The sequence below is a fragment of the Oryctolagus cuniculus genome, chromosome 10 (assembly GCF_051225735.1).
Source record: "Oryctolagus cuniculus isolate XC-2025 breed Fujian yellow rabbit chromosome 10, ASM5122573v1, whole genome shotgun sequence".
NCBI classification, from domain to species: domain Eukaryota; kingdom Metazoa; phylum Chordata; class Mammalia; order Lagomorpha; family Leporidae; genus Oryctolagus; species Oryctolagus cuniculus.
The window spans coordinates 102468059-102491478 of NC_142876.1; the positions used below are offsets into that span (position 1 = coordinate 102468059).

The window sequence follows — 23420 nt, forward strand, 5'->3', positions numbered from 1 at the left end:
TAATTTATAGGGTAAGTTTTTTTCTTAGCTATGATTATATACAGATAATGGATAAGGTATATATTAGCAGTTAGGTGGTAGATTCATGAAAAGTGTAATGTGTACTGTCAACCTACAATGTACATTTTATACGAAGCCAATAAATATAGTGTTAAGTGTTCTGTTGAACTAGCCCTTGAAGAGAGCTGGTTTGCTATCAGGACGCAGCATAAAGGAGTCTGGCTCAGGGAAATATGGCTGTTTGACTGTGTCTGCAGTGGAGATAATGTTGAGAATCTCTGCTGCTGTTCTATTGTTTTGCTCTTCTTCCCTTTTCTAGCCCTGTATCTCCTGGTACTATTTCTTCCTTTTTATTCTTGAGCTCTGGGTCTTCTATCCTAGTGAAACACACCTGAAGGAGTCCTTAGAGGGAAATATATATCTTTTATAACATTTATTAGGAAATAGGAAATGCTTAAAAATAAATTAGATGGAGGCTGGCACTGTGGCGTAGCGGGTAAATCCGCTGCCTGCAGTGCCAGTATCCCATATGGGCACCAGTTTGAGTCTCAGCTGCCCATTTCCGATCCAGCTCTTTGCTGTGGCCTGGGAAGGCAATTGAAGATGGCCCAAGTCTTTGTGCCCCTGCACCTGTTTGGGAGACCTGGAAGAAACTCGGGGCTCCTGGTTTTGGATTGGTGGAGCTCCGGCCGTTGTGGCCAATTGGGGAGTGAACCAGTGTATGGAAGACCTCTCTCTCTGCCTCTCCTCTCTCTCTGTAACTGTTTAAGTCTTTAAAAAATTTTTTTTAAAAAATATTTTTTTTTTTTGAAAGGCAGAGTTAGAGAAAGGAAGAGAGAACTTTGATCTGTTGGTTTACCCCTCAAATGACTGCCTTGGCTGGTTCAGGCTGAAGCCAAGAGGCTAGAACTCCATCTGGGTCTTCCACATGGTTGGCAGGGATCATGTACTTGGGCCATCTTCCACTGCTTTGCCAGACACATTATTAGCAGGGAGCCTAACCTTCTGTAGTTCAATGCTGTCCTCTGTTAGAACTGATTGTATGTGAGTAGGTATGGAATAGATGTAGGTTAATAAAGATTTTGTTATTATCAGAGGTAGTTTTCTGTTGCCCAATTCTGTGTCCAGCTGTGGTGTCATACCTCTCACCAGGATGTTATTTCTTTATATAAGATCCATAGCATTCCTGAGGACTCTCAGATAATAGTTTGTACCCTACTGTCATCTCTGGATTCGCAGTTGGAACTCTTCTCTGCTTATTTTATTCAACTTGTATTTCAGGTCCTGAGCTGGGCTCAGAGATCAGAGTTTGTTTTTCTTTTTTTCTTTTTTTTCTTTTTTGACAGGCAGAGTGGACAGTGAGAGACAGAGGGAGAGAAAGGTCTTCCTTTGCCATTGGTTCACCCTCCAATGGCTGCCACGGCCAGCGCAAGGAGCCAGGTGCTTTTCCTGGTCTCCCATGGGGTGCAGGGCCCAAGCACCTGGGCCATCCTCCACTGCACTCCCTGGCCACAGCAGAGAGCTGGCCTGGAAGAGGGGCAACCGGGACAGAATCCGGCGCCCCAACCGGAACTAGAACCCGGTGTGCCGGCGCCGCTAGGCGGAGGATTAGCCTAGTGAGCCGCGGCGCCAGCCAGCAGAGTTTCAAACTGAAATATTTCCTAGATTTCATATTATGGGAGTCACTTTATGTCTCCAGTGGCAGTATAGTGAAATATATTATCTAAAAGGTTTAAAGGGGGTTTAAAAGGGTATGTGCAGTGAAATCTCTTTAAAATTAAAACTGGAGCCAAAAGGAAGTAAAAGATAGGGTTGGAGAATCAAGAATAAGCAATTTTCTAAGTCTTCTACACAGATTATCTCAAAACCATCCCCTTTGAGGTACATGTATACATATCTAACTGTAGTTTGTACTTTGCACCATCTTCTGTGATTCACAGATCGTTTACACACTGATGGAGCATAGAACACTGCCCATCCTGTGTGGATGTCTGCATACTGACTTGCTCATGCTTCACATACCCCTCTGAACCTTGTCTGTGTCCACCTGCCTGTTCAAACACACTCTCTTCCTCCCTTTCTCCCTTCTCCATCCATTCCTTCCTTTGTTTGTTCCTTCCCTTCCTTTTTAAAGATTCATTTATGTGTTTCAAGGCTGAGTGACAGGAGAGAGATGTAAAGAGAGATCTTCCATTTGCTGGTTCACTCCTCTAATGGCCACATTGTCCAGACTGAAGGCAAGAATCAGGAACTCCATCCTGAGCTCTGACATGGGTGGCAGGGGCCCAAATGTTTGGGCCATCTTCTGCTTTCCCAGATGCGTTAGCATGGAACTGGCTTGGAAGGAGAGTAGCTAGAAATAGAGTCATTGCTCTGATACAGGCTCCCCAAGTGGCAGCCAGCCCTCTGTGCCGCAAGGCTGGTGCCTTGTCTGTGTTCTTCAGTTGACTCTCACGTTTTTTTTTTTTTAATATCTATTTGTTTGAGAGGCAGAGAGAGAGAAGTCTTCCATCTGCCGGTTAACTCCCCAAATGTCAGTCTGAAGCCAGGAGCCAGGAGCTTTCTCAGTTCTCCCACACACGGGCGGGCTCAAAGACTTGGGCCATCCTCTACTGCTTTCCCAGGCCATAGCAGAAAGCCAGATTGGAATAGGAGCTGTTTGGACTCAAACTAGCACCCATATGGGATGCTGGCACTGCAGGCAGTGACCTTACCCACTGTGCCACAGAGCTGGCTCCCTGACTCTTACATTCTTTTTTTTTTTTCTTTTTTTTTTAAGATTTATTTATTTATTTGAAAGTCAGTTACACAGAAAGAGAGAGGGGGCCTCCATGCGATGGTTTACTCCCCAGTTGGTTGCAATGAGGGGAGCTGTGTCGATCTGAAACCAGGAGACAAGAGCTTCCTCTGGGTCTCCCACATGGACACAGGGGCCCAAAGCCATCCTCCCCTGCTTTCCCAGGCCATAGCGGGAAGCTGGATTGGAAGTGAAGCAGCTGGGTCTCAAACTGGCGCCCACATGGGATGCTGATGCTTCAGGCAAGGGCTTTAACTCGCTGTGCCAGAGCGCCGGCCCCTGACTCCTAGATTCTTAAGATTGCATTCCTGGCTTGAGCTCCCAAGGTTTTCTGGCTTCTTCATTATGGCCCAACACTCTTCCTCATTTCGTTTTTTTTTGTTGTTGTTTTGTTTTTTTTTGTGTTTTTTTTTTTTTTTGACAGAGTGGACAGTGAGAGAGAGAGACAGAGAGAAAGGTCTTCCTTTCCGTTGGTTCACCCCCGAAATGCCTGCTACGGCCGGCATGCTGCTCTACTTCCTATCCAGCTCCCTGCTAAGGCACCTGGAAAAGCAGCTGAGGATGGCCTATGTCCTTGGGCTCCTGCCACCCACATGAGAAACCTGAAAGAAGCTCCCACTCTCAGCCTTTGCAGCTATTTGGGAAGTATACCAGCGGATGGAAGATTCTCTCTCTCTCCCTTCTCTTTGTAACTCTCCTTTTCTTTCTTTTTTCTTTTCTTTTTTTTTTTTTTTTTAATTTTTTGACAGGCAGAGTGGACAGTGAGAGAGAGAGAGAGAGAGAAAGGTCTTCCTTTGCTGTTGGTTCACCCTCCAATGGCCGCCGCGGTTTCCCATGCGGGTGCAGGGCCCAAGTACTTTAGGCTATCCTCCACTGCACTCCCTGGCCACAGCAGAGAGCTGGCCTGGAAGAGGGGCAACCGGGCAGAATCCGGTGCCCCGACCGGGACTAGAACCCAGTGTGCCGGTGCCGCAAGGCGGAGGATTGGCCTAGTGAGCTATGGCACTGGCCAACTCTCCTTTTCAAATAAATAAACAAATTTTTTATAGTGCCTGGTAATTACTGGCATACTCGTATGAAAGTTCTGTTTTTTTGTTTTTGTTTTTGTTTTTGTTTTTGTTTTTTTTTTGGACAGGCAGATTGGACAGTAAGAGAGAGAGGAGACAGAGAGAAAGGTCTTCTTGTCGTTGGTTCACCCCCCAATGGCTGCTGTGGCCGGCGCATCACGCTGATCCGAAGCCAGGAGCCAGGTGCTTCTCCTGGTCTCCCATGCGGGTGCATGGCCCAAGGACTTGGGCCATCTTGCGCTCCCGGGCCATAGCAGAGAGCTGGCCTGGAAGAGGGGCAACTGGGACAGAATCCGGCCCCTCGACCGGGACTAGAACCCAGTGTGCCGGCGCCGCAAGGCGGAGGATTAGCCTAGTGAGCCGCAGTGCCGGCGGGTAGTTTCATTTTTCATTTTATTTGAGAGAGAGAGAGAGGCAGAGACAGATCTTTCACCTGCTGGTTTGGTCCCCAAATGGCTGAAATGGTCATGACTGGGCCAGGCTGAAACCAGGAGTCTTATCCAGGTTTCCCACCTGTGTGGCAGGGGCTCAAGGACTTGGGCCATCTTCTGCTGCTTTTTCCAGGCTATTAGCAGGCAGCTGGATCAGAAGTGGAGCAGCTGGGACATCCACCAGTGCCCATATGGTGTGCTGATATCAGAGGTGGCAGGTTTTTGTTTTTTTGACAGGCAGAGTGGACAGTGAGAGAGAGAGACAGAGAGAAAGGTCTTCCTTTGCCATTGGTTCACCCTCCAATGGCCACCGCGGCCACCGCGCTGGCCGGCACACCGCGCTGATCCAATGGCAGGAGCCAGGAGCCAGGAGCCAGGTGCTTTTCCTGGTCTCCCATGGGGTGCAGGGCCCAAGCACCTGGGCCATCCTCCACTGCACTCCTTGGCCACAGCAGAGAGCTGGCCTGGAAGAGGGGCAACCGGGACAGAATCCGGCGCCCTGACCGGGACTAGAACCCGGTGTGCCGGCGCCGCAAGGCGGAGGATTAGCCTAGTGAGCCGCGGCGCCGGCCGAGAGGTGGCAGTTTTAACCTGCTATGCCACTATAGCAGCCCCATCATGTGTTAGCTTTTGTCTAACACTACTTTCTGGTAATCTCTAGCCTGTGTGTTTTTTTTTTTTTTTTTTTTTTTTTTTGGTGAGATTTGTTTGTGTTGAAAGTCAGTTACAGAGATACAGGAAGCAAGCTTTAATTTGCTGTTTCATTCTCCATAAAGCCGCAAAGGCTGAGGCAAGGCCTAATGCAGAAGCCAGGAACTTCATCTGTATCGCCCATGTGCATGGCAGGGTCTCTAACACTTGGACCATCTTCTGCTTTTCTCAGGCTGTTAGCAGGGAGCTCAAACCAATGGTTACTTATTGTCAGATTGTTATAGCTAGCTGAATATAGTTTTTAGTTACTTTGGTGTAATAGGCCATTTTCTGCACATTTGCGTAGCTGCTTTTGAGTTCTAATTTTCTCTAGGCTGTATGCCAGTCTTTTAGTGTGGCATTCTAGATAGCCATCTGGGATCTGGGGTGGTCCTCAGAGTTTATAGCTGGACCTCATTTTGCAGAGTGCCTTACTTGAGGCCGCTTTGGGCAATTCCCTGTACAACTGTTCTGCTGTATTATTTTCTTTTTAATTTTTTTCTTGAAGACTTACTTATTTGAAACACAGAGTTATGGAGAGGCAGAGGCAGAGAGAGACTGTCCGTCTGTTAGTTCACTCCTCAAATGGCCGGGTCGGCCAGGGCTGGGCCAGACCAAAGCCAGGAGCCAGGAATTTCATCCAGGTCTTACATGTGGGTGCAGGGGCCAAGCACTTGGGCCATCTTCTGTAGCTTTCCCAGGCACATTGGCAGGGAGCTGGATCAGAAGTGGAGCAGCTGGATTCAAACCAGTGCACATATGGTGTGCCAGCATTGCAGGCAGTAGCTTAACCTGCTACACCACAGCACTGGCTGTTATATTATTGTCTTTTGAAAATTCTTTAATTTTCATTTATTTGAAAGGCAGGCAGAGACTGACAGATCTTTCATCTACTGGTTCAATTACCAAATGTCCAGAAAAGCTAGCATGGGTCTAGGATAGGGCCAGACTGAAGCCTGGAACCCAGAATTCAGTTTGGTCTGTCACATGAGTGACAGGGACCTAACTTTTTGAGCCATCATCTGCTGCCTCCTCCTAGGGTGTGAATTACCAGGGAGCTGGGAGCCAGACCTCAACACTATGAAATGGAATGTTGGCATTACAAGTAGCATCTGTTTTCTTTTGTTTTGATTTTAAGATTTATTTATTTATTTATTTGAAAACTGGAGGTACAGAGTGGGAAAAGGAAAGAGAGATCTTCCCTCCACTGGTTCACTTCTCAAATGGCCACAATGGCCTGAGATGAGCCATGCCAATGTCAGGAGCCAGGAGCTTCTTCTGCCCCCCCCCCCCTTTTTTTTTTTTGACAGGCAGAATAGACAGTGAGAGGGAGAGACAGAGAGAAAGGTCTTCCTTTGCTGTTGGTTCACCCTCCAATGGCCTCCATAGCGGGCGTGCTGCGGCCAGCGCACCGGGCTGATCCGCAGCCAGGAGCCAGGTGCTTTTCCTGGTCTCCCATGTGGGTGCAGGGCCCAAGCACTTGGGCCATCCTCCACTGCACTCCCAGGCCATAGCAGAGAGCTGGCCTGGAAGAGGGGCAACTGGGACAGAATCCGGCGCCCCAACCGGGACTAGAACCCAGTGTGCTGGCGCCGCAGGCGGATGATTAGCCTACTGAGCCGTGGCGCCGGCCTAGGAGCCAGGAGCTTCTTCCTGGTCTCCCACATGAGTGGCGGGGCTGAAATACTTGGGCCATATTCTGCTGCTTTCCCATGCCATTAGCAGGAGCTGGGTCAGAAGTGGAGTAGTTGTGACTTGGACCAACGCCCATGTGGGATACTGGCCTTGCGGTCCTGCTTAGCCTGCTACACTGTGACACCAGCTGTGCCGCAACATTCACCTTTGTACTACTGTGTTGTCTCCAGCTCAGAGCAGTGTTATTTAGCCTCCTAAAAATTTGTTTCTAGTGAGAGTGTTTAGCCTGTCAAATAAGGTGGTGTTTAATTTGCCTATATTCTACATTGGAGTACCTGGGTTTGAGTCCCAGCTCTGGCTAGTGACTCTAGCTTATGCTCATCTTGGGAAGCAGCAGGTAATGGCTTAAGTAGTTGGATCCCTGGCCGTGGGAGACTTAGGTCAAATTCTGGGTACCTGACTTTGGCCTTGCCCAGCCCTGGGCATTGTGGGCATTTGGGGAATGAACCAGCAGCCAAGACTTGAACTGGTGCCCATTTGTGATAACTAGCAGTGCAGGCAGGAGCTTAATCTTCTGTACCACAATGCCAGCCCCCTGACTGCTCCACTTCTGACCCAAATTCCTACTAACGCACCTGAAAAAATAGTGGAAGAAGGCCTAAATACATGGGATCCTGCACACACATGGGAGACCTAGATGAAGTTCCTGGGCTCAGTCTGGCCCAGCTTTGGCTGTTGTGCTCATTTGGAGAGTGAACCAGTGCATGGATGATCTCTCTGTCCCTCTCCCCTCTCCCCTCTCCCCTCTCCCCTCTCCCCTCTCCCCTCTCCCCTCTCCCCTCTCCCCTCTCCCCTCCCCTCCCCCCCCTCCCCTCTTTTCCCCTCTTCCCTTTCCCCTCCCCTCTCCCCCCTCTCCCCTCTCTCCTCTTTCCCCTCTGCCCTCTCCCCTCCCCCTCTCCCCCCTTCCCCTCTTCCCTTTCCCCTCCCCCTCCCCCTTCTCTCCAATTTTTTTAGTTTTCTATTTATTTCCATGATCTCTTTTTTAAATTTTTTTTTCTTTTCCAAATATTTATTTATTATTCATTTGAAAGGCAGAGTTAGAAATCCTCCATCTGCTGGTTGACTCCCCAAATGGTTCAATGGCCAAGGTGTGCCTTGCTAAAGCCAGGAGCATGAAGCTTCCTTCAGGCCTCCTGTGCGGGTGCAGGACTAAGTATTTGGGCCAGCCTCTGCTGCTTTCCCAGGTGCATTCGCAGGGAGCTGGATGGAAGTAGAGCAGCTGGGTTTTGAACTGGCAGCCATGTGGGTTGCCGGCATTGCAGGTAGTGGCTTAACCTGGTATAGCACAGTGCCAGCCCCAAAGAATTATTTTTTTATAACAAGATAACTACTGTTTTCACAGTGAAGAAAGTTATCAATAATTTTTCAATATTGTTATCTATTACTAGTCACATTTTCCTGATTATCTCATGAATTTTTTATCTTACTTGAGTCAGTATTTTGTACATTGCATTTGGAGAGCCTTTCTTCTTCTTTTTTTTTTTATGGTTTTATTTATTTGAGAGAGAAAGGTCTTCCATCTTCTGGTTCACTCCCCAAATGGCTGCAGCAACAGCTGGTGCTGAGCCCATCGAAACCAGGAGCCAGGAGCTTTTTCTGGGTCTCCCATGCAGGTGCAGGAGCCAAAGTGCTTGGGTCATCTTCTACTGCTTTCCCAGGCCACAGTAGAGAGCTGGATCCGAAGAGGAACAGCCAGGACTAGAATCGGCGGCCATATGGGATGCTGGTGCCACAGGCTGAGGATTAGCCTACTGTACCACATTACTGGCCCTCTCTCTTCTTTTTAAAGATTGCTTTATTTGGGGCCAGTGCTGTGGTATACTAGGCTAAGCCTGTGCCTGTGCCACCAGTATCTCATATGCCTGCCCATTCATGTCTTGGCTACTCCTCTTTCTATCCACCTCTCTACCTTTGTTCTGGGAAAGCAGTGGAAGATGGCTCTAGTGCTTGAGCCCCTGTACCCATGTGGGAAACCAGTGTCTGCTACCTGGCTCCAACTGCTGATTCCAGGTTTCTGCCAGTGTAGACCTGGGAGGGAAGGTGATGGTACAAGTATCTCCACCCATGTAGGAAACCGGGATTGAGTTTCTATTAATAGATTCATTTAGCCTTTATCTTCATTCTCAGATAACATCCAGCCAACCCTATTTTGTTTAATGACCACTTTGAAATTAGTTCTCAGATTTCTTTTTTTTTAATTTTTTTTTTAATTTTTTTTGACAGGCAGAGTGGACAGTGAGAGAGACAGACAGAGAGAAAGGTCTTCCTTTTTGCCGTTGGTTCACCCTCCAATGGCCGCTGCAGCCGGCACGCTGTGGCCGGCGCAACGCGCTGATCTGATGGCAGGAGCCAGCTGCTTATCCTGGTCTCCCATGGGGTGCAGGGCCCAAGGACTTGGGCCATCCTCCACTGCACTTCCCTGGCCACAGCAGAGAGCTGGCCTGGAAGAGGGGCAACCGGGACAGAATCCGGCGCCCCGACCAGGACTAGAACCCGGTGTGCCGGCGCCGCAAGGCGGAGGATTAGCCTAGTGAGCTGTGGCGCCGGCCAGTTCTCAGATTTCTAATAGAGGTAATTCCCATCAAACTTTTTATGTTTTGTGTGTGTGTGTTTTTTTTTAAGATATTTGTTTATTTGAAAGACAGAATTAGAGGCAGAGAGAGAGAGTTGGGGGGAGTCTTCCATCTGCTGGTTCACTACCCAGATTTCCGCAAAAGCCAGAGCTGGGCTGATCTGAAGCCAGGAACCTGGAGTTTTTTCTGGGTCCAACCTCTGGGGCAGGGGCCCAAAGACTTGGACCATCTTCTACTGCTTTCCCAGGCCATAACAGAGAGCTGGATCGGAAGTGGAGCAGCTGGGACTTGAAGCAGCGCGCATATGGGATGCCGGCACTGCAGCTGGCAGCTTTACCCGCTATGCAGCAGCGCCATTCCTCAGACTTGTTACTTGAATCATTTACTGAAGAAGCAGTTTTTCTATGAATAATTAGTAGGCTCTTTTTTGTAAGTAATTCTGAAAATGATATATCTCTCGGTATAGTTCTGATGCCAGAAGCCTTTGAAAGCCATGGCCCCTGTTTTATAAGGAGTCACAATCCCATGACTCCCATGTTGCGCTGAGGAATACCAGGAGGCTGTCAGCTGAAATAGGCCTTCTTCAGGGAGGCAGTTGGGAGCTTCTTGTCCTGCAGTCAGTAGAAGTTGCTTGTAGCTTCTAACCTACCCCTTCCTCAGATTTGAAAAAGCAGACATTTTAAAACACGGGAAAATATGGGCTAAAGATAAGGTTCTGGGTACCTTTAAATGACATTTTTTTAAAATTATTTGTTTTATTTTGTATTTTCAGTTTTATTTTTTCCAAACAATTTTTTAAAGATATATTTTATTTATTTGAAAGAGTTACAGAGAGGTAGAGACAGAGAGAGAGGTCTTCCATCCACTGGTTCTCTCTCCAGATGGCTGCAATGGCCGGAGCTGCACTGATCCAAAGCCAGGAGCCAGGAACTTCCTTCCAGTCACCCACGTGGATGCAGGGGCCCAGGGACTTGAGCCATCTTCTACTGCTTTCCCAGGCTATAACAGAGAGCTGGATCGGAAGAGGAGCAACCAGGACTAGAACCAGCACCCATATGGGCTGCTGGAGTCTAAGGCCAGGGCATTTAACCGACTGTGCCACAGTGCCAGTCCCTTAAATGACATTTTAAAAGGTGTAATAAAGGGGCTGATGCTGTGGCATAGTAGGTTAAGCCTCTGCCTGTGGTGCCCACATTCCATATGGGTACCAGTTTGTGTCTGGCTACTACACTTCTGATCCAGCTCCCTGCTGATGGTCTGGGAAAGCAGTGGAAGATGGCCCAAGTGTTTGGGCCTATGTATCCTTGTGGGAGACCGAGAAGACCGATTTGGCTCCTGGCTTCCGATTGGCCTAACTCCTGTTGTTGGAGCCATTTGTGGAGTGAATCAGCAGATAGAAGACCTCTCGCTCTGTCTCCTTCTGTCTGTAATTCTGCTTCTTGAATAAATAAATAAGTTTAAAAAAAGCTGTATTAAGTTCTATTGTAAATTGCTGATTTTGGTACTTTATTGTTCCCTTTGCTTAATTTCATTTGCTTTAGGGGACATTTTAATCTTGTATTAGCAGAAAAATGAAAAGTTATATATATTTTCCCTCAACCTTGATAATTACCAATTTCTTATTCTATTTATAAAGTCACTCATTCTGGTAGCCACTAAGTCTACAAAGGAAAAATTTTTACAAGCCTATTCCTTGGGTCTCTGCCTCCGAAGCTGGCATTCCATACGAGCACCAGTTTGAGTCTTGACTGCTGATCTTCTTGTCCAGCTCCCTACCAGTGTGCTTGGGAGGCAGTGGAAGATGGGCCTCTGCCACCCCATGAGAAACCTGGATGGAGTTCCAGGTTTTTGGCAGGGGCCTTGTTCAGTTCTGGTTGTTGAAGCTATTTGGGGAGTGAACAGTGGGTGGAAGATCGATCTCTCTTTTTCTCAATAGATTTTTCTATATTGATAGATGTCTCTCTCTCTTGCAAGTGAATGAATAAACCTTCAAAAGAAATTTTTTTTAAAAAAAGATGTTACTTGGGGTGCCTGTATCCTTTCAGTGTCCCTGGGTTCAAATCCTGGCTCTGCTCTGATCCAACTTCCTCTCAATGGTGCACTCTGAGAGGCAGCGTACAATGGCTCAAGTGCTTAGGTCTCTGCCAGGCACGTGGGAAATCTGGCTGAGTTCCCAGCTTCTGACTGGTGTATTCCAGACTTGGATATTAGGAGGTACCTGGGAAGTGAACCAGTGGTTGGGAGATTTCTGACTCTACCTTTCAAATAAGTGAAAATACGTAAATAAAAAAATTAGAACTGGGGCCAGCTCTGTGGTGTAGCAGGTAAAGCCACTGCCTGCAGTGCCAGCATCCATATGGGCACCGGTTCAAGTCTCAGCTGCTCCGTTTCTGATGCAGCTCTCTGCTGTGGCCTGGGAAAGCAGTAGAAGATGACCCAAGTCGTTGGGGCACTGCACCCGCTTGGGAGACCTGGAGGAAATTCCAAGCTCCTGGCTGCGGATTAGCCCAGCTCCATCCTTTGCGGCCATTTGGGGAGTGAACCAGCCCTCTTTCTTTGCCTCTGCCTCTCTGTAATTCTGCCTTTCAAATAAATAAATCTTTTAAAAAAATTAAAATGGAGTGAAAACAAGGTAGGTGTTGAAATAAGAAATGTGAAGAAACGATTAATAGACTTTACCAGAATTTACCTTTATAGTAATGATTAGGAATGGGCCAAGATAACCACCAGAAAGTTACAATTGAGTTGAACATTTAGGTAAATTTAGATTTGAGAGAAAGATTTTAAGTAAAGATAAACAGATTGGGGCCCGCGCCATGGCTCACTTGGTTAATCCTCCGCCTGCGGCGCTGGCATCCCATATGGGCACCAGTTCTAGTCCCGGTTCCTCTTCTTCCAGTCCAGCTCTCTGTTGTGGCCCGGGAGGGCAGTGGAGGATGGCCCAGGTCCTTGGGCCCTGCACCCGCATGGGAGACCAGGAAGAAGCTCCTGGCTCCTGGCTTCGGATCAGTGCAGCGCTGGCTGTTACGGCCATTTGGGGGTGAACCAACAGAAGGAAGGCCTTTCTCTCTGTCTCTCTCACTGTCTAACTCTATCTGTTAAAAAAAAAAAAAAAAAAAAAAGGGCCGGCGCTGCAGCTCACTAGGCTAATCCTCCGCCTTGTGGCGCCGGCACACCGGGTTCTAATCCCGGTCGGGGCGCCAGATTCTGTCCCGGTTGCCCCTCTTCCAGGCCAGCTCTCTGCTGTGGCCAGGGAAGTGCAGTGGAGGATGGCCCAAGTCCTTGGGCCCTGCATCCCATGGGAGACCAGGAGAAGTACCTGGCTCCTGCCATCGGATCAGTGCGGTGCGCCGGCCGCAGCGCAGCGGCCATTGGAGGGTGAACCAACGGCAAAGGAAGACCTCTCTCTGTCTCTCTCTCACTGTCCACCCTGCCTGTCAAAAAAAAAAAAAAAAAAAAAAAAGGATAAACAGATGGCTCTGAGTAAATTTAGGAAAACAGGGTCAACGTTTGTTTTATCTTACAAATATTTGTTTAATTGAAAGGCAGATTTGGGAGGAAGAAGTGGAAAGGGAGAATTCTTTGATCTACTTGTTTACTCCCCAAATGTGTACATTGGCTTGATCTGGCTGAAGCCAGGCTCCTGGAACTTCTTCCAGGTCTTCCACGTGGGTGTAGGAACCCAAGCACTTGGGCCATCCTCTGCTGCTTTTCCCAGGCACATTATCAGGGATCCAGATCAAAAGTAAAGCAGTTGAGTCTAGAACTGGTGCGCTTGTGGGATCCCATATCAAAGGCAGCTTAACCTGCTATAATGCTGGACCCAAAATTTGTTTATTTAAGGAGGTAGAAATCCATTAAAGAAACATTGGGGGCTGGTGCCGCGGCTCACTAGGCTAATCTTCCGCCTGCGGCGCCGGCACCCGGGTTCTACTCCCGGTCGGGGCGCCGGATTCTATCCCAGGTGCCCCTCTTCCAGGCCAGCTCTCTGCTGTGGCCAGGGAGTGCAGTGGAGGATGGCCCAAGTACTTGGGCCCTGCACCCGCATGGGAGACCAGGAGAAGCATCTGGCTCTTGCCGGATCAGTGCGATGCGCCAGCTGCAGCACGCCGGCCACAGCAGCCATTGGAGGGTGAACCAACGGCAAAGGAAGACCTTTCTCTCTCTCTCTCACTGTCCACTCTGCCTGTCAAAAAAAAAAAAGAAGAAGAAGAAGAAGAAGAAGAAGAAACATTGGGAAGCTGTTTAGAAATACTGACCTCATGTAGAGGAAAAGGGATGCTGAGATTACAAACAGAGGTAAAGCGCTTACGGTGGTGTCGAGAACATGAGCAGGTTCATGGAATGAGCTAAAGAATCATTACAGAGTGTTGTAAGTTTAACTCATTTTTAAAAAAATTTATTTATTTATTTGAATTACACAGAGGAGAGGTGGGGTGGGGGAGGTCTTTCATCCGATTGTTTACTCCCCAATTGGCTGCAACAGCCGGAGCTGTGCCGATCCAAACCCAAGAGCCAGGAGCTTCTTCTGGGTCTTCCACACGGGTGCAGGGGCCCCAAGGACTTGGGCCATCCTCAACTGCTTTCCCAGGCCATAGCAGAGAACTGGATTGGAAATGAAGCAGCCGGGTCTCAAACCAGCGCTCATATGGGATGCCGGCACTTCAGGCAAGGGTGTTAACCCTCTGTGCCACAGCACCGGCACCAGTTTTCCTAATTTTTAAAGAGCGTTTTTTTTTTTTTTTTTTGACAGGCGAAGGGAGACAGAAAGGTCTTCCTTTTCCGTTGGTTCACCCCCTAATGGCCGCTGTGGCCGGTGCGCTGATCCGAAGCCAGGAGCTAGGTGCTTCCTCCTGGTCTCCCATGCGGGTGCAGGGGCCCAAGTACTTGGGCCATCCTCCACTGCCTTCCCAGGCCACAGCAGAGAGCTGGACTGGAAGAGGAGCAACCAGCACAAAATCCGGTGCCCCAACTGGGCCTAGAACCCCGGGGTGCCGGAGCCGCAGGCGGAGGATTAGCTTATTGAGCCGCGGCGCCGGTCTCTAAAGAGCGTTTTCTAAAAGCACCATTCAGCTACTGTTTATTAATCATTCATAGTATTTATTAAGAACAGTATGCTCAGCATTGGTGGAATCATGGGGCAATCAGTTCCCAAAGAAATACTAGATATTTTTATAATATCTCCAGAGAGAGAGAGAGTGAGAGAGAGAGAGAGAGAGATTCTAGTAGGCAGAATATTTATCAAACACTTTGTATTTGTGTCTGGTCATGTTTGATGGCATAAAGAAATGAACAGTAGGAGATTAATTATAGTGCTGAGGAATAATCATCCTTTAGTAGCTTTAGAGGCCCAATTTGCCCAATTTTGGTACTTATGGTCTTGCTGTTCTTTATGTATCGTGGCATGTGTGATGTAAGATTCATTCAGTTATGGCAGATGCTACATGTTACCTGCTTTTCTCAAGGACAGATATTCTTTTTCCATCCCGTGATTTAAGATACTCCATTTTGTGGCTGGCACTGTGGCATGATGGGCTTGAGTCTCAGCTGTTCCGCTTCCAGTCTAACTCCCTGCCAATGCACCTGGGAAAGCAGGGGAAGATGGCCCAAGTGCTTGAGCCCCTGCACCCACATGGGAGACCCTGAGGAAACTCCTGGCTCCTCCTGGCTTCACATCGGCGCAGTTCTGGTTGTTGCAGCCATGTAGGGAGTGAACCAGTGCGTGGAAGATCTTTCTTGCTCTCTGTCTCTTTCTCTGTAGCTCTGCCTTTCAAATAAATAAATAAATCTGGGTTTTTTTTGTATATAAATTATTTATTTGAGGGGCCGGTGCTATGGTATAGTGGGTAAAGCTGCCGCCTGCAATGCGGGCATCCTGTATGGGTGCGGGTTCCAGTCCCAGCTGCTCCATGTAGGATGCTGGCACTGTAGGCAGTGGCTTTACCACAGAGCTGGCCCCAATAAATAAATCTTTAAAAAAGATACTCCTTGTAGCTTTTATAATAGCTCCTACATTAAATCATCTTCAGGGAAAAAAGCAAACTAGTTTTCTCTGCAATTTCCAGTACTTTTATGGTAATATATGGTAGTAACTCAATATTTATAGATTTTACCTGGACATTCCCATGTTACATAGTGCTAGGGAAAATGGGTGATTCTCTTGATTTGTGTGGTTTGTCAGTTAAAGCACTCTGTGCACCTCCAAGTCTTGGTGGATGTAACCATCTCCATAGTCCTGACCCTTTGGCATGCCCCTTGGACTATTTTCTTTTCTTCCTGCCTGCCTGCCTACCTGCCTTCCCTTATTTATTTGAATCAGAGAGAGAAAGGTTGAGCTTGAGAGAGATAGTCTTCTGTCCTCTGGTTCATTCCTCAAATGACCTCTTCAGCTGGGTCTGGGCCAGGCTCAATCTAAGAAACTGGAATTCCATCCAGGTCCCCTACATGGGTGGCAAGGACCTGTGCGCTTTCACTGCCTTCTCAGGCATATTAGCAGGGAGTGCTGCCTCAGAAGCCGGGCAGCCAAGACTTGTACTAGCCTCTCTGATATGGGATGCGAGCCCCACCTCTTAAACTTTCTGTGGAAGAAAGATGGGCACTTGTGTCTTATCTTACACAAATCATAAATGTCATTGGTATTATCCCTTATTTGTACTAAAGTTTGAGATATTCTTTGTTGCCTTAGGGCCACAGATTAGAGGATAATCTCTATTCTTTTCACCAGTTAGAAATTTTATTTGAAAGAATTTTGTCTGTTTAAATCATGTATCTTAGAACTGTAACAGATTTAAATACACAAGATGCTTTTCTTTGTCTTGGAGAACGCAGACAGTGTTGAGTATGAACAAGTGATTTTTAAGCATAAATAAATTGGATAACCTTTAGCCGGTGCTGTGGCATAGTGGATTGAGCAACTGCCTGGGGCACTGACATCCCATACGAACACTGGTTATAGAGATAGACAGGGAGAGACAGAGAGGTCTTCCATCCTCTGGTTCACACCCAAAATGGCTGTAGAGGCTGCAACTGGGCATATCTGAAGCCGGGAGCCAAGAGCTTCTTCTGATTGCTCCCACATGGTACAGGGTCCCAAGCCTTTGGGCCATCTTCTACTGCTTTCTCAGGCCATTAGCAGGGAGCTGGATTGGAAGTGAAGCAACCAGGACTGGAACTGGTGCCCATATGGGATGCTGGCGCCATAGGTGGAGGCTTAACCTACCATGCTACAGCACCGGGCCCAGTGTTTTCTTTTTTTTTTTTTTTGAAAAAATTCATTTATTTTGAAAGTCAGAATTAGAGTGATCTTCCATCTGCTCATTCGCTCCCCAAATGGCCACAACAGCTGGAGCTGAGCCGATCCCAAGCAAGGATCTAGGAACTTCTTACAGGTCTCCCACATGGTGGGCAGTGTCCCAGACACTTATGCTATCTTCTGCTGCTTTTTCCAGGCCATTAGCAGGGAGCTGGATTGGATGTGGAGCAGCGAATGCATGAACTGGCAACCATATGGGTTGCTGGTGTTGCAGGCTGCGGCTTTACCTTATACGTCACAACGCCAGCCCGACACTCTATTCCTATATTGCTGTGGGAATACCCTGTGACATTCTGTAGTGCTGTTTCAGTTTCCAAATATTTCTGACTCACTTGTTTGTTTTGAATTTTGAAACCAAGTTTTCACTTGTGTTTTTTAAGGGAAGAAACAAACTTACTAATGATTTTCTTCTATTTTAGGCGAAGGTTTGACCTACAGAATCCATCTCGAATGGATCGTAATGTGGAAATGTTTATGAACATTGAAAAAACATTGGTGCAGGTAACTCAAAGTTAGGTTATTGCAGTTTTTTTTTTCTTCAATAGACTTTCAGTTCTGCAGTTGGGTTCATTGGATTGCCAAAAGATCAAATAGAGGAAAATGCTCTGAAATTATTGTTCTATTTTTACAGGAACACAGGTTCATTTTAAGATGACTTTAGCTGGCGCCACGGCTCACTAAGCTAATCCTCCGCCTTGCGGCGCCAGCACACCGGGTTCTAGTCCCAGTCAGGGCGCTGGATTCTGTCCCGGTTGCCCCTCTTCCAGGCCAGCTCTCTGCTGTGGCCAGGGAGTGCAGTGGAGGATGGTCCAAGTACTTGGGCCCTGCACCCCATGGGAAACCAGGAGAAGCACCTGGCTCTTGCCATCGGATCAGCGCGGTGCACCGGCCGCAGCGTGCCGGCCGCGGCGGCCATTGGAGGGTGAACCAACGGCAAAAAGGAAGACTTTTCTCTCTGTCTCTCTCTCTCACTGTCCACTCTGCCTGTCAAAAAAAAAAAAAAAAAAAAAACTTTAAATTTCTGAAGAAATTTTTTTTAAATTAAACTTATTTATTTGAATTGCCATCATTTCACTTGATATGACCACTTTCATCCTGGCCACTTTATTATAAAATCATTGTCTTTGGATTTGCTCTGTGGTGGTATAGTAAATGTGGATTTTGCTTCCCTAATTACATTGTAACCTGGAAGAGAGAATGTTTAATTTCTGTCTTTGTGTTTGCTGATATTTTTATTGATTGTATATTTGTAGCGATCACTGAATTAACCATCCCCATTCTGCAGAAAGATAGCTTGGAAAAACTTCTAGATATTATCAATGATTTAATGTGTGAAAGTCATTTGATCCATGGACTTTTCACTAGGGAAGAAAAATGATGTGTTTTGTTGGTAGAGTTTTGGTCATAGCTTTGGAGTTAATATATGTGTTTTATTATGGCTTTTTATGGCTTTTTTTTTTTTTTTTTTCTGTCAAGCAGAGTTAGACAATGAGAGAGAAAAGTCTTCCTTCCATTGGTTCACTTCCTTAATGGCCACCACAGCCAGCGCTGCGCTGATCTGAAGCCAGGAGCCTGGTGCTTCCTCCCGGTCTCCCATACGGGTGCAAGGCCAAGCACTTGGGCCATCCTCCACTGCCCTCCCGGGCCACAGAAGAGAGTTGGATTGGAAGAGAAGCAACCGGGACTAGTACTCAGCGCCCCAACCAGGACTAGAACCCGGGGTGCTGGCGCCACAAGCGGAGGATTAGCCAAGTGAGCCATGGCACCAGCCTATTATGGCTATTTTTAAAAAGATTATTTATTTGAAATACAGAGTTTGAGAGAGAGAGAGAGCGACAGAAATCTTACATCTGCTGGCTCACTCCCTAAATGCTTTCAGTGGCCAGGGCTGGGCCAGGCTAAAGATAGGAGCCTAACTCCATTCACTTCTCCCATGTGGGCGTCAGGGGCCCAAATACTTGGGCCATCCTCCCTCCTCTGCTTTCCCAAGTACATAAACAGGGATGTGGAATGTAAGTGGAACAGCTGGGACTTGAACCAGAGCCCACATTGGGTACAGCATTGCAGGCAGCAGCTTAACTTGCTGCACCATAATGACAAATCATTGCTATTTTTAAGAAATGGAGGGGTCAGCGCTTTGGCACTGTAGGCTAAGCTTCCGCCTGCAGTGCCAGCATCCCATGTGGATATGCTGGTTCTCATCCTGGCTGCTTTTCTTCCAATCCAGTTCTCTGCTATGGCCTGGGAAAGCAATAGATGATGACCTGAGTGCTTGGCCTTCCACACCCACATGGGAGACCTGGAAGAAGTAGCTGACTCTTGGCTTCAGATCTGCCCAGCTCTAGCCGTAGCAGCTGTTTGGGGGAGTGAACCAGTGGATGGAAGAGCTTTTTCTCCTTCTCCCTCATTCTGTTTAATTCTACCTTTCAAATAAATTAAAAAAAAAAAAAAGAGAGAGAAAGAAATGGAGGGGCCAGTGCCAGGGGCTGTCCACTTAGATTTTTTTACATGTTACCAGTTTAAAAACTATGAGTTGGAGCACTTACTTTTGTCATTAGGGTAATGTATAAATAATATGAATTTCACAAATTTCAAAGTCTTATTTCTTCTTCAGAACAATTGTCTGACCAGACCCAACATCTACCTCATTCCAGACATTGACCTGAAGTTGGCTAACAAGTTGAAAGATATCATCAAACGGCATCAGGTAATAAACTTGGTCACTTCATAAGTCTTGGGTAGTAGTAAACCTTTAGTCAGTGTCAGTTATAATGTCTTTGGATTGTAATATATATTTTCATTAGAAAAATGTTGCGTCTCTGTGTGTGGAGGGGTTTTTTTGTTTGTTTTGTTTTGTTTTGTTTTTTGTTTTTTTGTTTGTTTGTTTTGTTTTTTGGGTAAAGTCAGAACTAGAGAGAGAGAGAGATATTTTCCATCCGCTTGTTCGTTCCCCAGATGGCTACAGTGGCTGGGGCTAGAAGCTTCTTCTGAGTCGCCCATGTGGGTGCAGGGGCCCAAGCAGTCAGGTAATCTTCTGCTGCTTTCCCAGGCTATTAGCAGAGAGCTGGATCACAAGAGGAACAGCTGGGTCAGGAACCAGCACCCATATGGATGCCAGTGCCCCAGGCAGACACTTAAACTAGTACGCCATAGTGTTGGCCCCTCTTAGAGTTCTTAACAGCAAAAGGTTTTTTTCTCTTCACTCTGTTTTTAACCCAGAGTGACATATGATAAGGTTATTGGTTTCTAGTCATAAATCTTACTGTAAAATGTACTCACCTAGAAATAAAGAGAGCCCAGTATATTCTGCATTACAGAGCTCATAGACTTAGGGAGTTACTAAATAGTTATTGGTAGGAGATCAAATGTTACCTTAATGTGCCCCCTCCCCACCCACATTTATGTATTCTGTTTATAAATGTAGTTTTAAAAAACTAAAAAAAATTCTGCTTTTCCCATAACTTTATTTTGTGTTGATTCACATTGTACAGATATTATATTTCAACATCTTATTCTTTTTTGTCCTTCACTTAAATAGAGATTTAGACTTCTGGGTATTCACTGCATTTAGGATTGGTTACATATGGTCAAACTGTGACCAAACTTGTAATTTGTTGAATTAGCTGTGGAAGCTCAAGTAGAAGAAAATTCTGTGAAACACTTGTGTAACAGAGTTATACCGATTGGGGTTGGTCAGGAAGCCTTATAAAATACCTGTACTTGATGGAAGAGATGGCCAGTTAAATAATGTTTTAGCACTTAGTGAAATATCTTAAACTTTGTGAAAGTGAACATTTCTAATACTGCTTAAATTACAGATTTAGTACAGTCTTTCTCTTCTATTCTTACATGACATCCCTGCCAAAGAGAATAGTAATATAATTGTGTTGTCATATTAGGCAGTCTGAGAATTGTTCCTTCTTTTCATTAATAATTATGACTTAGTACAGATCACCTAACCTTCTTTTTCTCTTTTGAAATGTATGTTATTAGTGTAGCTTATATATTAATCGAATAGATTAATTTGCTGGTCCTTGCCTTGCAGCTGAAATTATCTACTATTCCTGCTACTAAATCATGTGGTGAAGAGTTTGTTTTCCTACAGTTTATGTTGAATATTTATAATTTTCATATTTCCTAAGAAATGAAGCCTATGATTGTTTTCTAGTGATAGCCTGCAGAAGGATGTTAAGTTTGTTTTTTTTTTTGTTTGTTTGTTTTTTGTTTTTGTTTTTTTGACAGGCAGACTTATACAGTGAGAGAGAGAGACAGAGAAAGGTCTTTCTTCCATTGGTTCACCCCCCAAATGGCCACCACGGCCGGCACGTTGCGCTGATCCGAAGCCAGGAGCCAGATGCTTCCTCCTGGTCTCCCATGTGGGTGCAGGGCCCAATCCTCCACTGCCTTCCTGGGTCACAGCAGAGAGAGCTGGTTTGGAAGAGGAGCAACCGGGACTAGAACCCAGAGTGCTGGCGCCGCAGGTGGAGGATTAGCCTAGTGAGCCGCGGCACTGGCCAAGTTGGACTATTTTCATAGATTGCTAAGGAAGAGGCCTTAAGAGCTAATAATAATAATACCATTACTAAATACTGATGACTGGGCCTTTACCCATCCAATTTCAGTTTCATTTATTTGAAAGAGAGAGAGCTCCCATCCACCGTTTGACTCCCCAAATGCCAGAGTTTAGCTAGCCTAAACCAGTTGTTGGGAATTTTCCATAACCCTAAACCTTTTCTCCTCTGTGAATGACAGGCACCCCAGTACTTCAGTCTGTACTTCTGCCTCCCAGGATGCACATCAGCAGGAATATGGGATTATGTGCAGGAGTTGAACACAGACACAGCTGTGTAGAGTATTGGCATACCAACTGCTAGGCCAGATACCCATTCCCAAGCATTTTAAATGCATTAAAAACTCAAAATGATTTTACTTGTCACTATTATTAGCTCATTGTATGTATTAACTGGGTCTTAATAGATGTCTGTACTGTTATTATTCCATGTCTCTGAAGAAAGTAAGGCAAAAAACACTGTTCCAATATCATCCAAGTAGTAAATGACAGCTCTGAGGTTTCTTTTTTTTAAAGAGGTTGATTTTTATTTATTTATTTATTTTTTAAGATTTATTTGTTTATTTGAAAGAGTTACATAGAGATAGGAGAGGCAGAGAGAGAGAGAGAGGTTTTCCATCTGATGGTTCACTCCTCAATTGGCCACAACGGCTGGAGCAGTGCCAATCTGAAGCCAGGAGCCAAGAGTTTCTTCTGGGTCTCCCACGCGGGTGCAGGGGCCCAAGGACTTGGGCCATCTTCTTCTGCTTTCCCAGGCTACAGCAGATAGCTGGATCAGAAGAGGAGCAGCTGGGTCTCAAGCCAGTGCCCATATTGGATGCTGGCGCTTTAGGCCAGCTGCACCACAGCTCCGGCCCCAAACTCTGAGGTTTCAAACCCAGGCTTCTGACTGACCCCTTTGGCCAAGTTTTGCAGCAGTGTGTTACTGTTTGCTTCCTCAAACTCACTGGATATTGACACCGCCTTTTCAGCCTTATCTGTACTGAACCATTATAGTGACAGAGAATTCGTTCCCTAATGAAGCAGCCAATTCATTTATGAATAGTTTAAGCTTTCTGAACTTTAGCAGTCCTTCCAGGTGAAACACAATTACTGTTTTTTTCTGACTGTAATAATTTGGAAATATTCTTTGTCAAAGGCCAAATTCAGAGAATTAAGGTGCTACTTACATCTCTCTCTCTTTTTTTTTTTTTTTTTTTTTTAAAGATTTTATGTGTATTTATTTGAAAGGCAAAGCTACAGAGAGAGAATCTTCCATCTTCTGGCTCACTCCCTAAATGGCTTTGATGGCCAGTGCTAGGCCAAGCTGGAGCCAGGAGCTTCATCGAAGTCTGTGACATGGATGCAGGGTCCCAAGAATTCTGGGCTTGTTCTGCTGCCTTCTCAGGTGTACCAGCAGGTAGCTGGATTGGAAGTGAAGCAGCTTGGGGCTGGACTCTATCTCTCTCTATAACTCTTTCAAATAAATAAAATACATTTTTTAAAAGGATTTTATTTATTTGAGAGGTAGAGTTACAGACAGTGAGAGGGAGAGACAGAGAGAAAGATCTTCCTTCTGTTGGTGCACTCTCCAGATGGCTGCAAGAGCTGGATCTGCGCTGATCCAAAGCCAGGAGCTTCTTATGGGTCTCCCACGTGGGTGCAGGAGCCCAAGGACTTCGGCCATCTTCTACTGCTTTCTCAGGCCGTAGCAGAGAGCTGGACTGAAAGAGGAGCAGCTGGGACGAGAGCCTGGTGCCAATATAGGATGCCAGTGCTACAGGCGGAGGATTAACCTGCGCCATGGCACTGACCCCAATAAAATAAATCTTAAAAAAAGGAAGTGAAGCAGCTGAAACTCAAACTGACACCCATGTGGGATGCCGGAGCTGTAGGTGGTGGCTCAACCTGTTGAGCCTCAGCACAGCAGCCCCCTTAGACTTGATTTTTAAGCCTTCAAGTCATTTTATGATTTATGGAATGTGCACATTTTGTTCTGTATGGCTTCTAAGTTTAAATGTTTCAAGCCTGCACACCTGTGTTGTTGGTTCACTGAAAGTATTGTGAAAATTTGTAATTATTTTGGAGTAGTTTTAAAAATTAATTATAAGGGTACTCCAATTCTTCGAGAATTAGCTGAGTCACTCTTGTTACTTTTCTGTACAGCAGTATATACTCTGTAGATGGTTTTGTTGTTAGTCTTCCTTTTCTTGACTAAAGTAATAGTCTTTTTTTTGAGAGGCAGAGTTATAGAGAGAGGGAGATACAGATGGAAAGGTCTTCCATCCACTGATTTTCTACCCAAA

The 23420-nt window shown here is 46.2% G+C and overlaps 1 protein-coding gene across 3 annotated transcripts in view; it reads left to right on the forward strand.

Annotated features, from left to right (window-relative positions):
* The window catches only part of SMARCC1 (SWI/SNF related BAF chromatin remodeling complex subunit C1), a 167772-nt gene that overhangs the window by 14426 nt on the left and 129926 nt on the right, over window positions 1–23420 (forward strand). For all 3 annotated transcript variants that reach the window (XM_089306388.1, XM_051852494.3, XM_089306387.1), the window contains exons 4-5: window positions 16985–17066; window positions 19180–19272. In XM_089306388.1, coding sequence (XP_089162514.1) covers window positions 16985–17066; window positions 19180–19272 — 175 coding nt within the window. The remainder of the gene's footprint in view (window positions 1–16984; window positions 17067–19179; window positions 19273–23420) is intronic.